This window comes from Erythrolamprus reginae, chromosome 1 (assembly GCF_031021105.1).
Source record: "Erythrolamprus reginae isolate rEryReg1 chromosome 1, rEryReg1.hap1, whole genome shotgun sequence".
Taxonomy (NCBI): Eukaryota; Metazoa; Chordata; class Lepidosauria; order Squamata; family Dipsadidae; genus Erythrolamprus; species Erythrolamprus reginae.
In genome coordinates, this window is record NC_091950.1 from 307971205 (window position 1) to 307985830 (window position 14626).

General features: G+C 38.5%; 1 protein-coding gene across 1 annotated transcript in view; it reads left to right on the forward strand.

Annotated features, from left to right (window-relative positions):
- LOC139157089 (nuclear receptor coactivator 7-like) overlaps positions 1 to 14381 on the forward strand; it is a 57218-nt gene extending 42837 nt beyond the window's left edge. Inside the window, exons 6-9 of the mRNA XM_070733458.1 lie at positions 2918 to 3025; positions 9249 to 9344; positions 12759 to 12881; positions 14193 to 14381. Of these exons, the coding sequence (XP_070589559.1) occupies positions 2918 to 3025; positions 9249 to 9344; positions 12759 to 12881; positions 14193 to 14381 (516 nt within the window). The remainder of the gene's footprint in view (positions 1 to 2917; positions 3026 to 9248; positions 9345 to 12758; positions 12882 to 14192) is intronic.
- Positions 14382 to 14626: the final 245 nt, after the last annotated feature.

Below are 14626 nucleotides of genomic sequence, written 5' to 3' on the forward strand. Positions count from 1 at the left end.
CTAGACTTCCTCCAAGTACACATGCTGAAAAATAAGTGAAATTATTTTGCAAAGTAAGAAATTCAGAACCATTCCATTCCTATTTCTTTTAAAATTATTAGGTTGATTTCACAAATAGTTGAGTAATAGCTTTTTTTTTGTTTTAGTTTACTTAAGCTTCCCTTAAGTAACCTATAGGGCAAATTAAAGCACAATTTTATACACTAATGTAGATTTTTTCATGTGTGAAATGTGGAATATTTGTTAACATATATAAGACGCTGTATAAGACATCTTCTTATGTAGGTGCTTATGGGATGGGGGAAATAATTAGAAGCCAGAATGGGAGGGGGGTTTCCTGCCAATGAGAAACCACTTATTCTATACCTCAAGAGGAAATGCTGCAAAACAGGAAGTTATTCAGTTTGCATAGAACTCTATTAACCCCATGTATGTGTCTGTGTGCATGTGTCTGTGTGCATCTTAGGGATAGCAGAGTCTAGCAGTTGGTGAATCTTTGTGTGTGGAGAATCCTGAATGCGCAAATCATGCGATGACTGTTATGGAGGGGAGGAGCTATCTTTTCAAACTCACACATATTTTCCATAAATAATTTTGAATTTGATGTGTCTTAACTCCCATCTTTACCATAATATTTATGTACTAGGATTGTTGTTTTGTTATCCACCAAAATTAGATACTTTAGGGGGGAGAGTGTGGCCAAACGCTGTGGCGAGATGGGTGTTCCATGCGCTCTGCTGGGGAATCCAGATATCCTTGCTGTAAGGAGGTCTAGTTCAATTAGAACAGGAATTAGAACATGAAAATGGATGATTTAATGAAGAAAGGATTTTTTTCTTCCCCCCCCCTTCTTTTTGTTAGTCTTTCTTTCTCTTATTTTACTTGTTATCTTTTAACATTATTATGGTAACTGAATAGTGATTAAGATTCAGTTAAAATAGCAATGAGTTGAAGGTTTGGCTGTACTAAATAAAATTCCAAATTAACTGATGGGAGAAAGTATATTTTTTTAAGTTACTATTGTTGTATATGTTGGTTAAAATGTGAATGATCCATGAATTTGACATAATTAAATCAAATTAGTGAATTAATAATAAGATGATTATATGTATTTTCTATTTTCTCTTTCACGATTTACAATATAACTGTTGAAAGTAAGCATAAACTGCACAGTCAATGTGTACACATAAAGTTTTCCTGATAAAGAATTAAATAATCTTTAATTACGTGTAAACCACAATGCAAGAACTATGATGATATTGATGTTACTGATGTAAATTAATATATAAAAGAACAGTATTGCTGTTAATATGAGTCCACAAGATAAGCTAAATGTTACATTTTGACTTATTATTGAGTGTATAGAAATGGTGAAAAAAAAGGTGAGTTAAGATATTAAAGAAGGAGAAGCAGCAATGAGGCTTAAAATTAAAGAGCACAAGAAATAACAACTAGCTGTATAATTTAGTTGTAGCAATTAATCTGGAATAAAATTGAATTTGTTGATGGTAGTTCCAAGAGATGAAACTCGGATAAGGAGGCAGCACGACCGAAAGTCAAGATTTAAATATATCAGACAGGAGATTTTGAAAAAAGAGGGATCATTGATGGGTAAAATCTAGAGGAACATCTTAATCTGTTAGGTAATGGTTACTTAGGGTAAGATTTAGAGGGTGGATGGGAAGTAGGAACGAAGGAGAGAGAGTAGAGAAAGAGTAGAAAAAGAAGGAGGAAGGAGAAGGGAATGGTAGGAGAAGGTAGGAGAAGGAGGGAGAAGGAGTAAGAAAGTAGTAGTAGAGGCGGAATAACCACCTGAGATAGAAAGGGAAGTGGAGAGAAGAATAAAACAATATAAAGTAAACCTGAAATGTGGTTTAGTCTATTGTATTTGAAAAATGATATATGTACATTAAGATGTATTGAAGGTATATGAAGTCGTATGTTGAATGTGGAGAAAAAAATAGGAAACAAAATTAGATATGTTTACATGTTGGAATACCTATTCTTGGCAACTTTGAAAGGATAAATATAAAACTAGATTTCACGATTGATGGAATGGAATGGGGCTAAATGAAAAAACAAATGGATAATCTACTTACTCTATGATATACTGTATAATAATATTCAGTAGAAAAGGGATGGGATCAAATTTGCTTTGAATTAGAAACCATTGAATTCTACAGCTTTACCCACGCTCCTTAAAAAATTTTTCTAGTAGGATTGACCTATGAGACTGTTACATCAAAACATAATAAGAATCACATAGAATATAAATTTATTGGTTTTTATCCATAAAAAATAATTCAGATGTTTTTGGCTATATATGTGCATTTTTACATTCTGTTTTTGTCACTGTTGTTAGCCGCCCCGAGTCCACGGAGAGGGGCGGCATACAAATCCAATAAATAAGTAAGTGAGTGAGTGAGTGAGTGAGTGAGTGAGTGAGTGAGGGAGGGAGGGAGGGAGGGAGGAAGGAAGGAAGGAAGGAAAGAAGGAAAGAAAGAAATTCACACAAAAAAATCCACCCTCAGTGAAGATGTTTTTATGGTTTGACCAATATGCTCTTGGTTAATTGTAGAGAAGTGTGCTCATGGTTGAAAGTAAGTCAAAAGATGTAAATTTCATATTGACTGTTGCAAAATGATTGCCTCTTCATACAGTTTGGCAATCAGTATACTGTAGTTGAGACAAAGACAGAAGGAACTAAGTCATCCAATGTGACTACGCAGATAACCAGTCACTGTGCTGTAGGTTGAAAAGTTCTGATGTCTTTGTGGACGCAATATCTGAAATAAGAATTTTTTTCCGATATGTTTTGCAGCAACCCCTAAATCTAGACCAGATATTTATTTTAAAGAGACATGATTGATTCAAACATGTTTTGAAATTTAAACTTTCTGTCTTCTCTGTATTTCAGGCTGGAAGCCAAGACACCTTAAACAGTATAGCCCTGAAGTTTAACATAACTCCAAATAAACTTGTGGAACTCAATAAGCTTTTCACACACACAATTGTTCCAGGCCAGGTATTTATGACAAGAGGAAATTTCAGTTGAAAATATTTGATTTGTGCTAACTTCTTTTTAAAAAAAGATAATAGAAGCGATAACTTTAGATGTGTGGCTAGTAGAGGGCAACAGTTGTATTAATTTACAAATAACTCAGATTTATTATTTTGGTCTGTTTATTTGATTTGTTTGGTTTGTTTATTTGTTTGTTTATTTTTATTTTATCAATAAATTATTGATTGATTGATTGATTTAATTTGATTTGATTTATATGACGCTTCTGTCTGAGGACTCGGAGGACTTTATTAAATGACCACTGTGAATTTTTCTGGAACTTTGGGATGCTTAAGAAATTTCTTAGCAGGAACCTCTCTGTGAATAACATAGTATATGATTAAACATGCATCCTGTTTGTTTCTGCCCATTTCAGTGTTAGCTTGCTTATTTGGCAGTTCATCGTGTCTTCCTTCTTGACTATTTTCTGTTTTGCATATGAGTGATTTTCAAATGCAGGATGCTTCTCTTTCCCCCAGTTCACATACTTTGTGGTTTTGGAAGCCCAATTCTAAAAGTGCAGCTCTTACAGTAGCAAATATCTCCCCATGTAAACAGCCTTTGCCTAAACCAAACCTAAACACTTGGTATGCTTACAAAAAGGGTCAACACAAGTATTCCTCCTATTTCTGGTCTGCTGTTTGGAGCTAGACAATCTCTCATACCCATCTCAACCACCTATGATTTCTCCATTATTTTCTGGGGACCGCAAAGATTCTGGCATTTTATAATTGGCACCTCTTTTGATAAATGACAAAAATCTTATGACAGATCTATCCCAGTCGGTGCTGAGAGGCTCAATGAACTAAAGTTCTGTCTTGGAAATTAAAGGGGGACACACCTAGTGATGTATAAGGGAGGAATCCCACCAAACGATTCTTTAAGCTCTGTAAGATCCAGTCATGGGCTTTCTAAATTTTCACAAACCCATCTGAATTCACAGATCATTAGTTGAAGAATTTAATCTATGGGTAAGTAGCTAGTTCTTTTCTGATAAATATTGGTATTCTAGCCTCCGCCTATATTACTGTGTACTTTTAAAACATAAAGTTGGTACACATACCCTAGCTTATTCCTGCTTCCTTTTGGGTGATTCAAAAAATTAATCAAATAGCCATAGAGTTTTATTCCTTCCCATTATTTTATGAATGTTGTTCAAGCTGCATCCTGGTTTTATGCATGCTGTTTGTAATTATCAGACTAATGCTTACACATGTGAACATTTAAGTTTTTTAAAAAACAAATCCCTTACTATGAGTAGACACCTTACTACAGTTCATCATTTCGAACATTCTGTCAATTTCTTGCATCTTGATATTCTAACCGCTCAAAGGGTTTATATTCCTATTATTCTGAACCAGTAATTCTAGATGAATATCACCTACATACATACTGTTATGTTTGGGCCTGGGCCAGCCGTTGCTCCCACAGATGGGAGAGATGCGGCACACACTGAATGCGAAAGCCTGGCTGACAGCCAGGAAGATGTGGCAGCCAGCCAGGAGGACGAGGCCACTGGTACGCAGGAGTCAGCAGACAGCCCATGGGATTTGACATACAGTCCCTCAGACAGTCTTTCGTCTTTGGATTCTTCTGCAGATCAATATATTGATCTGCATAGCCGAAGAGCTATGCAAAGAAGGGATCGCCTTAAGGAGTATTACAAGTCATTATAGGAGCACCTGGGCTGGGTGTGGTTCTTATACTGAGGGCTGGGTGTGGTTCCCTTAATGAGGGATAAAGGTATAAAAGGGAACAACGGCCCAAGGCAAACTGGCTGTTTATCTGTGTTATTTTGTGGTTCCTGCTCTGAAGTTTCTGTTCCGTGCCGTTGGAGTTTTCAACCCAGCTTTTTCAGACAAGTGGGAGGTGAAAACTCTGGGACTTGCTGTTTGCTTCAAAGATTCAAAAGGACTCCTGAAACGTCTTTGCTCATTCCAGGTTGTCTTTGTTTGTTTTTTCCTGTGTTTTTGTATGCGGCTGAAGTAAGCCTTGCACTATCATTGTTTTTGGACACTAAGAACTGTTTTGAGTAACCCTTTTTTTGTTTATTTAATACAAGTTTGCTGATTAGCAGAGCATGTGTGTGTTTGATTTATTTTCCTTGGACTATTACGTATTGCCTGAGCCAGTCAGGCAGAACACATACCAGGGGTGAAGTTCAGGTTCTGACAGGTTCTGTGTGGTAGTGGAAATTTTGAGTAGTTCAGAGGCTGATCCCTGAGTGGGGTGGGAATGGAGATTTTGAGTATCCTTCCCCTGGGGTGGGGTGGGAATGGAGATTTTGTAATATACTTTCCCTGCCACCCCCACAAGCCCACAGAACCGGTAAGGAAACATTTTAAATTTCACCCCGATACATACACACAGTCACGCACGCATGCACGCACACACGTATATGTATACATAAAAGAGGAATCACAATTTTAGAGTAGAAACCATGTTTACAAGCATTTTGACTATTTCCATAAAAAAAGTGTCGGATCCCACCAAGATCATTCAGCATATATGCATATATATTATATGCAGCATATATTATTTCAATAGAAAGTAATTTTTTACCCTGAGAAAGTGATGGGGTCTGAAACGTTAGAGCAGGTTTGCTAGGTAGTACTCTTCCCTTGAGCCTTTCTGTCACGCCGCATTGTTTGAAGGCATCCTATGTGATATAGCCATATTCTTCCGATAACGTGGAATAATTGGAATATCAATAGTAGGGAAAGAATGTCCCGTTGTCACTCATTTTCCCTGATACTATAACGCTTTAAAGCAATTTCATAGTTCACTAGAATACAATTTAACAACCATTGTTTTCGCATCATGAAACTAATTAAATCCAGAAGTCTCCATTTCCAGATTTCAGTTGTTTGTGATTTAAACTGCAGGGAATTTTCTCATGTTGGTGTTACTGAAAGCTTTAGGTTTTTAATATTTTGTGTGGATTAAATCATTTTATATTTTTGCCATATCTTGTCCCATGGGCATCCTCTACCATATGTAAAAGATAAAAATTGTATTTTTGCAGAATACAATGCAGGTAGTCCATGACTTGAGTTTTGGAATTACGGTATGTTCATAAATCATGGTGGTCATTAAACAGATCACATGATCCTGCTGATTTTATGACCTTTTTTGCTTGTGGTAGGTTAGGTTGTTACTTTTGTAATGGACCATATGTTAATATGGGTTATTTTTCAATAGATTTGTGTTTCTGATTGACCTTGTTTTACCTTTATTTGTGTTTCTGATTGACCTTGTTTTACCTTTATTTTCTCTGCTGATGTGGATATCCAGGAAGGATAGTGTGTTGTTGTTTTCATCTTCCTTTCTGAATTCTAAATATTTGAAGATAACAGAATAATAAGAGTTGAAAGGGACTTTGGAGGTCTAGTCCAACTCCCTGCTCAGGCAGGAAACCTATACTGTTTCACACAAATGGTTGTCCAAATTCTTAAAAACTTCCAGTGGTGCAGCACCCACAACTTCTGGAGGCAAGTCGTTCCACTGATTATAATTGTTCTAGCTGTCAGGAAATTTCTCTTAGGTTGCTTCTCTCCTTGATTAGTTTCCACCCATTGCTTCTTGTTCTACTCTCAGGTGCTTTGGAGAATAACTGGACTCTCTCTTCTTTGTGGCAACCACTAAGATATTGGAACACTGCTATCATGTCACCTCTAGTCCTTCTTTTCATTGAACTAGACATACCCAATTCTAGCAACCATTCTTTATATTGTATTATATATATTTGATGATTGTATACTTCAACAATATATAATATACAGTGATCCCCCGCTCGTTGCGAGGGTTCCGTTCCAGGACCCCCCGCAACGAGCGGGTTTTCGCGAAGTAGCGCTGCGGAAGTAAAAACACCATCTGCGCATGTGCAGATGGTGTTTTTACTTCCGCAGCGCTAGCGAGGAGCCGAAGATTGGGGGCGGCGCGGGTTTTTTAAAACGTCCCCGCCGACATGGGGGGCTCGCTAGCACCCCCCTAACCCGGGTTGGGGGTTCGGGGGGGTGCTAGCGAGCCCCCCATGTCGGCGGGGGACGTTTTAAAACACCCGCGCGACTTTCCAATGAGTCCCAAAGACAAACGCGTTGTCTTTGGGACTCATTGGAAAGTCGCGCGGGTGTTTTAAAACGTCCCCGCCGGCATGGGGGGCTTCCTAGCAGCCCCCCAAACCCGGGTTGGGGGTCCGGGGGGTGCTGGCAAGCCCCCCATGCCGGTGGCGACGTTTTAAAACAGCCGCGCCGCCCCCAATCTTCGGCTCCTCGCTAGCGGGCAGGCAGGCGGCTCCTCGCTAGCGGGCAGGCAGGCGAGAGCTAGCGCCAGCGAACGGCTTGTCCGCGCTCGCTCTGGCCGCTTTCGAGATGAGTCCTGAAGCGAATTCGCTTCAGGACTCAGCTCCAAAGCGGCGAGAATGAACGGTGTGGGCGGGCGAAGGGCGGGCGGCAGCAAGGAGTTTGCGTGGGCGGTGGGGAAACTCCTTGCTGATGCCTGCTGCTCGCCCTCCCGCCAGCAAGAGGGGGAAGACCCAGGGAAGCCGCCCAGCAGCTGATCTGCCGGGCACCATCTACGCATGCGTGCCCATAGAAAAAAGGGCACGCATGCGCAGATGGTGTTTTGACTTCCGGGTTGAAAAATCGCGAATTACCCTGTTCGCAATGGTCGGGGACGCAATAACCGGGGGATCACTGTATACAGTGATACCTTGTCTTACAAACTTAATTGGTTCCGGGACGAGGTTCGTAAGGTGAAAAGTCCGTAAGACGAAACAATGTTTCCCATAGGAATCAACGGAAAAATGAATAATGTGTGCAAGCCCAAAACTCACCCCTTTTGCCTTACGCCGCTGGGAATCCACGCCTTCGGACTTCCGTTGCCAGCTGAAGCGCCAGTTTTTGTGCTGCTGGGATTCCCCTGAGGCTCCCCTCCCTGGGAAACCCCACCTCTGGACTTATGTGTTTTTGCGATGCTGCGATTTCGCTGAGGCTTCCCTTGCTGGGAAACCCTACCTCCGGACTTCCATTGCCAGCGAAGTGCCCGTTTCTGCGCTGCTGGGATTCCCCTGAGGCTCCCCTCCCTGGGAAACCCCACCTCCGGACTTCATGTTTTTGTGATGCTGCGATTTTGCTGAGGCTCCCCTCGTTGGGATTTAAACCAGCGCCGGCAAAAATGAAGGGAATCCCAGCGAGGGGAGCCTCAGCAAAATCGCAGCATCGCAAAAATATGGAAGTCCGGAGGTGGGGTTTCCCAGGGAGGGGAGCCTCAGGGGAATCCCAGCAGCGCAAAAACGGGCGCTTCGCTGGCAACAGAAGTCCGGAGGTGGGGTTTCCAAGTGAGGGGAGCCTTCACCTGGCAACGGAAGTCCGGAGGGGTGGCAGCTTGGGTTCGTAAGGTGAAAATAGTTCGGAAGAAGAGGAAAAAAAATCTTAAACACTGGGTTCATATCTCGAAAAGTTTGTATGAAAAGGCGTTCGTAAGACGAGGTATCACTGTGTGTGTGTGTGTATGTATATATCTATATATATATATAGATAGATAGATAGATAGATAGATAGATAGATAGATAGATATGTATAAAGAGAGAGTATACACACACATATATACACACACACACATAAAATATTATATATTTTAAATTTAATTAATTAATTAATTAGCTACTCTTCTTGCTATCCAGAGTGACTCTGGGTGGCTTACAGTGCACCTCATGATATATAATACTCAAGCTTTAGTGAAGAATCCGGAAAAGAAACAGAATTTATTTTTAAATAAATGTGGAAAAGATTTTAGTGATTTTTAAATTCCTTTTCTGTTTTTTTAAATACTTGAACTTGGATTAATTATGGAAATCAAATTAATTGCCTATGTCAGATATTTAAAAATCTTTGTAATGGAATTAGAAATGAAAATTGTCTACTGCAACCTTCCCTATCCATTTGTTCTATGAATGAGTTGGATAACAATTTCCATAATCCCATGTTAATTACATTGAAGTCATTGAAGTCTAATGCACCTGGAGTAGAGTAGATGGATGATGGCTGAAGAAAATAATGAAATCCAGTGACCAGTAATTATTGGTAGATTCTATTTTTAAATAATTTTCCACTGCTCATGTTTATTCTTAATAGTGACCTTAATATTTATCATGTTAATGTCCCACTTTTAATTTATTTTTCACTAGGTACTATATGTGCCAGATACGTCAAGAGTAATTTCCTCAAGTTCTGGTATTCCTGTTTCACCTTCATCATCAGATGCAGAATATGATAAGCTTCCGGTAAGATTTGCATAAGGTTTGAATTGAGGTTAACATGTAGAGACAGAATATGTTGTGGTTAAAATTTGTATACTTTGTGTCATGTGTGCTTGTGTGCCTCTTTGTGTGTGTGCATCTGCATATACAAATAATACAAGTTTTTCTGAAAGCAAATAGTTTTTCTATGAGCTGTACCGCCGGCCAGCCATTCTTCTTACTTAATTTCTGTGTAGTAGCCTCTACCATCACTATCAGTTTTCTAAAAGGTCAGTATAAAAATGAAGGATCATCCCATGAATGCTTATTTTATAATATATGTTAGCATGATTAGATGTTTTGCCCGAAAGACTTCATGGGGTTTAAGAGATTTAGTAAAACTGATTAAACATTTAGACTACCTCTGAAAACTATCTAATTCTAACTGTCTATCCTGAAAACAATGCAGTTCATTAACAAAACTGCAATAACACTGGAACTGCTTTACATTGCGATATGCATTCTTTTGTGGCTTACTAACAGGTCATTTCCTGCATTTAGCATACACATCTTGGAATATATTCATATGTACAGGTAGTCCTCGATTTATGACCACAATTAATCCCCAAATTTCTGTGGCTAAGTGAGACATTTGTTAAGTGAGTGTTGCCCCATTTTACGACCTTTCTTGCCATAGTTGTTTAAGGCAGTGTTTTTCAACCAGTGTGCCGTGGCACACTAGTGTGCCGCGAGACATGGTCAGGTGTGCCGCGAAGCTCAGAGAGAGAAAGAAAACAAGAGAAAGAAAGAGAGAGAAAGAAAGAAAGAGCAAGAGAGAGAAAAAAGAAAACAAGAGAGAAAGCAAGCAAGAGAGAGAAGGAAAGAAAGAGAGAGAGAAAGAGAACAAGAGAGAAAGAAAGCAAGAGAGAGAGCAAGAGAGAGAAAGAAAGAAAGAGAGAGAGAGGGAGGGAAGGTGGGAGAAGGAAAGACATAGAGGGAGGGAGGGAGGGAGGGAGAAAGAGCAAAAAAGAGGAAAGAAGGAAGAGAGAAAGAAAGGGATGGAGAGAGAAAAAAAGAGGGAGAGAAAGAGGGAGAGAGAAATAGAGCGAAAGGAAGAGAGAATTTTTTTGGTCCAAACTTTTTTTAGCCGCCCCCCTCCCCTCAATGTGCCCCATGGTTTTGTAAATGTAAAAAATGTGCCGTGGCTCAAAAAAGGTTGAAAACCACTGGTTTAAGGAATCCCCGCTGTTGTTAAATTAGTAACACGGTTATAAAGTGAATCTGGCTTCTCCAATGACCTGGCTTGTCAGAAGGTTGCAAAAAGTGATCCTATGAATCCGAGACACCGCAATCATCATAAGTACAGGTCAGTTGCCAAGCGTCCGAATTTTAATCTTGTGACCACGGAGATGCTGCAATGGTTGTAGAAAAACAATAATATGTCACTTTTTTTCAATAGTGTTTTCAATTTTCACTAAATGAACTGTTGTAAGTTGAGGACTACTTGTACAAGATTTTGCCCCCAAGCAGTCCTTGATTCCTTCTTTCAACCTGCTGGTTTGATACAGCTGGGATTTCTGGGGAAAGGAAAATTAGAGCTGTACCGCCAGCCAGCCATTCTTCTTACTTAATTTCCCTGTGTAGTAGCCACTACCATCACTATCAGTTTTCTAAAAGGTCAGTATAAAAATGAAGGATCATCCTCACCTTATGCCAGGATTTTGCCAGCTCCCAAGAGTGGCAATGCTGACATTTTAAAAAAGGTGCAGTTCCTCTGTGACCTTAACCTTCCTCACCAGCAATAGAAGGCGGAAAAAAACCATTAGTGGCGTCCTTTAAAGGCAAAGTTGATATAAAAACAAGTTTATAAATATCTTCTTTTTTAAAAAAAATATTTTTATTGGTTTTTTACGATATAAAGAGTCACATAACATAAAACAAGTGCTTACCATTATTATCTCTTCTTATATTGACCCAATCGTAGTATTTCTTCCAAATTTCATAATATTTTGATTCTTCTTTATCTTTAAGTTTTTGGGTTAATCTATCCATTTCTGCACAGTCATAGATTTTTTTAATCATTTCTCTTTCTGGTGGTGTTTCCTCTTTTTTTCCAATTTTGAGCTATCGTGATTCTGATTGCTGTAATAATATGTTGTATTAAATAGTAGTAGTCTTTTTTAACTTTCTGATTTATTATGCCTAGAAGAAAAGTTTTTGGTTTTAGTGTCAATTTAGTTGTAGTCATTTCAAAAATCCACATTTTAATATTTTTCTGGATGTTCCCAGAATCAATCCAATATACGAAATTAAGATCAAACTAATCTGACTCTAGATTAATTTAATTACAGAACAAACATTTGACAACCGCTGATGACATAGGCCATATAATGAAATAAAAAAGGAAGAACTGTGCAATTAACTGTTCAATTGGGAGGGAGGGGGAAGTACTGGCAGTTTTATAGTGTATATTCTAGAATGTAAGTACAATATTTCAACAAATAATAATTATATTGTAAAATGATATAATATGTACTATTTTATATATCTGCTTTTTAATCTTTGTATAATAAAAACAAAACATAAAACAAGTGCTTTGTGTATTGTGCCCACCACCAGACAAACATTCACACCCCACCAAACACCAAATTGGGGGTGTTTCTTGTATAAACCATTTTGTATAAACCAAAATGGTATAAATATCTTCTTGTTGGTTTATTTCTGACAATTACTTGTGCATTTTCAAGTTCAGGCAGGGGTTGCTGCTCCCGGTGCACTGCATGTGCAACTTTGTATCTCCGGCTTGCGTGTGTGCAACTCTAAGCGAGATTTTGCTTCTGCGCGCATGAGATTTCAGCGGGGTTTTTTTGCTTCTGCGCCTGCACAAAAGCGAAAAATTGCCAAAATCTCTCTTGCACGCGTGCTGCTTGCGAGATTTTGCTTTATGTGCATGTGCAGAAGCAAAATCGCACTTGGACTCACATGCATGCAAGCTGGGGACGCAAAGCTGCACATGTAGCTCAATTTTTGCTACTGTTCAAGTTGTTTAACAAACATGAGTTCCATGTTATTGGAAAACTGTTTTTATATAAAGGATACGTAATATAACAGTAATAACTATTATGGATACTGCTTTGGAAACCTAAATGTCCTTTCCTGGAGACAATAGCTTCTATTCAGGGAGTGGGACTTCCCTACAGCCCCCTTAGTCCTGGAAACTCTATACTTCTGAAACATTTCCTCAGGCCTTCAAAATGATATCAAATATATGATGAATATTCCTGATTTTTGCAGCGGGATGAATTAGGATGAATGCGCCCTGAGTCCTTTGGGATTGGGCGGCATCAAATAAAATAAAATAAATAAATAAATAAATAGTAATGATCACATTCACCTGCATGAATGAATTCCTAATTTTAGATTTAAGCCACTGCAATTTGTCTAATTTTATTTTTGAAGGATGCTGATTTAGCCAGAAGGGCTTGTAGACCACTTGAGAGAGTTACATCGTCCACCTCAGAGGAAGATGAACCGGTGTATAAGTTTTTAAAAATGAACTGTCGTTACTTCACAGATGGCAAGGTAGAGAATTTGGATAATTTCCAACAAGTTTGCTTCCTATGTGAAAGAAGAAAGTAGAATACAAAGTAGAATACCAAATTATATATTAATCTGGAAATATTTGTGTTTCTTCAAAAATAAGATTGGGTTTTATATTAATCTTTGCTTCAAAAGACATATTAGGTCTTATTTTCCGGTTAAGTCTTATTTTTAGGAAAATATGGTACTAAATGCACCCATTTGGCTGACAATCTTAACTGGGGCTTATTTTGGGGATAGGGCTTATATTATGAGCATCCTGAAAAATCATACTAGGGCTTATTTCGATTGTGTCTTATTTTGGGGGAAATGGGTATGTTCACCAGATGGTTAAAAAGAAACAGACTTTCATGAACTAAGGAAGTATATTAATAGTGCATCAATCAAAAGACATCAGGATCTAAACTGTGGCCTCCAGTGCTGCTTTTTAGTAGATTTTTATTAATTGTTTGGAGTCTTTATATCACAGATATAAAACATTTTAATTGAGATCATAGATTTTATTTTTTATCGAAATAGTCACAATCTCCTGTGACTATTCTGAGCTTCCTTGATAAAATTGTTGATAAAGAAAGGTTAGGCTGAAATTGTTTTTGGGAAAAGAACCTTCAGATACTTTTGTTGGGGAGATTAAGACCTAAAGCTATTTCCCCCTGTTATTATCATAACTTTAGTGTATACATGTAAGCAAAAGAAAAGTAAGTGGTCTAAAAACTGCAGTGAAGAGAAGAGAGTGTTCAGTTCTCTCCTAATCTGTTCCATTTATATGATCATCATGTTCTCTAACCACATTCTCTTTGCATAATTCCAACTCTGTATTTTTTGTGACTTGTAATTTGTAGTTAAGATGTGCAATAGAACCCTTTAAGTGGCTTCTCTATTCTAGAACCACTCAAAATTTCTACTGGGAATTCTACGTCTTAGAACTAAAATCAATTAAAGCCAGGGGCTTGCAGCCAAAATTAGAAAATGTTTTGGATTGTCTTGCGAATCTTCCTTTGACTCTCGTTAATTAAGAAGCTGTGGTTTCTCTTTCGCTGCAACCAAGGGTGAAAGTTAAATATCTTGATCCCTTTTTATAACTGTGGCCTTTTCTGCTGAAGATGGATGTGTTTTGAAAATCGTTTTATCTTGGCTCAGTTTTAGCTCAGATTCTTCCCCTCCTCTCCTCCTCACTGAGTACTTGGCCGTATAAAAAACACTGAGAGTACATTGTGTTGTCCTGTTGTGATTGTTGTGGATGTGATGAGTGTAAATATTAACTGTCTACTTCTTTTTGCTTTGTTTTTCAAGGGAGTCGTTGGAGGGGTCATGTTAGTGACTCCCAACACCATCATGTTTGATCCTCACAAGTCAGATCCTGTTGTCATCGAGAACGGCTGTGAAGAGTATGGGATCAAATGTCCCATGGATGAGGTCGTTTCGATTGCCCTCTACAATGATATCTCTCACATGAAGATAAAGGATGCCCTTCCATCGTAAGAAGTGTTTTCTTTGTTGATTGTGCTTGGCCATTGTCAGGTGTATATATAACATTCAGCCAACTGGCAAGGAAAAGGAGAACCTTGTTAAATTGTGGAGCAAAACACCATTTGACAAGAAAGGAGTGTAGAATGACAATGCAAATTTAGGCCCAAATACTATTTTTGACAGAGAACGTTTTTAAAAAATGAGTTATGTTTTGTAAATGGGATAAGTTTTTGAATCCCACCTTCATTACTTTACAA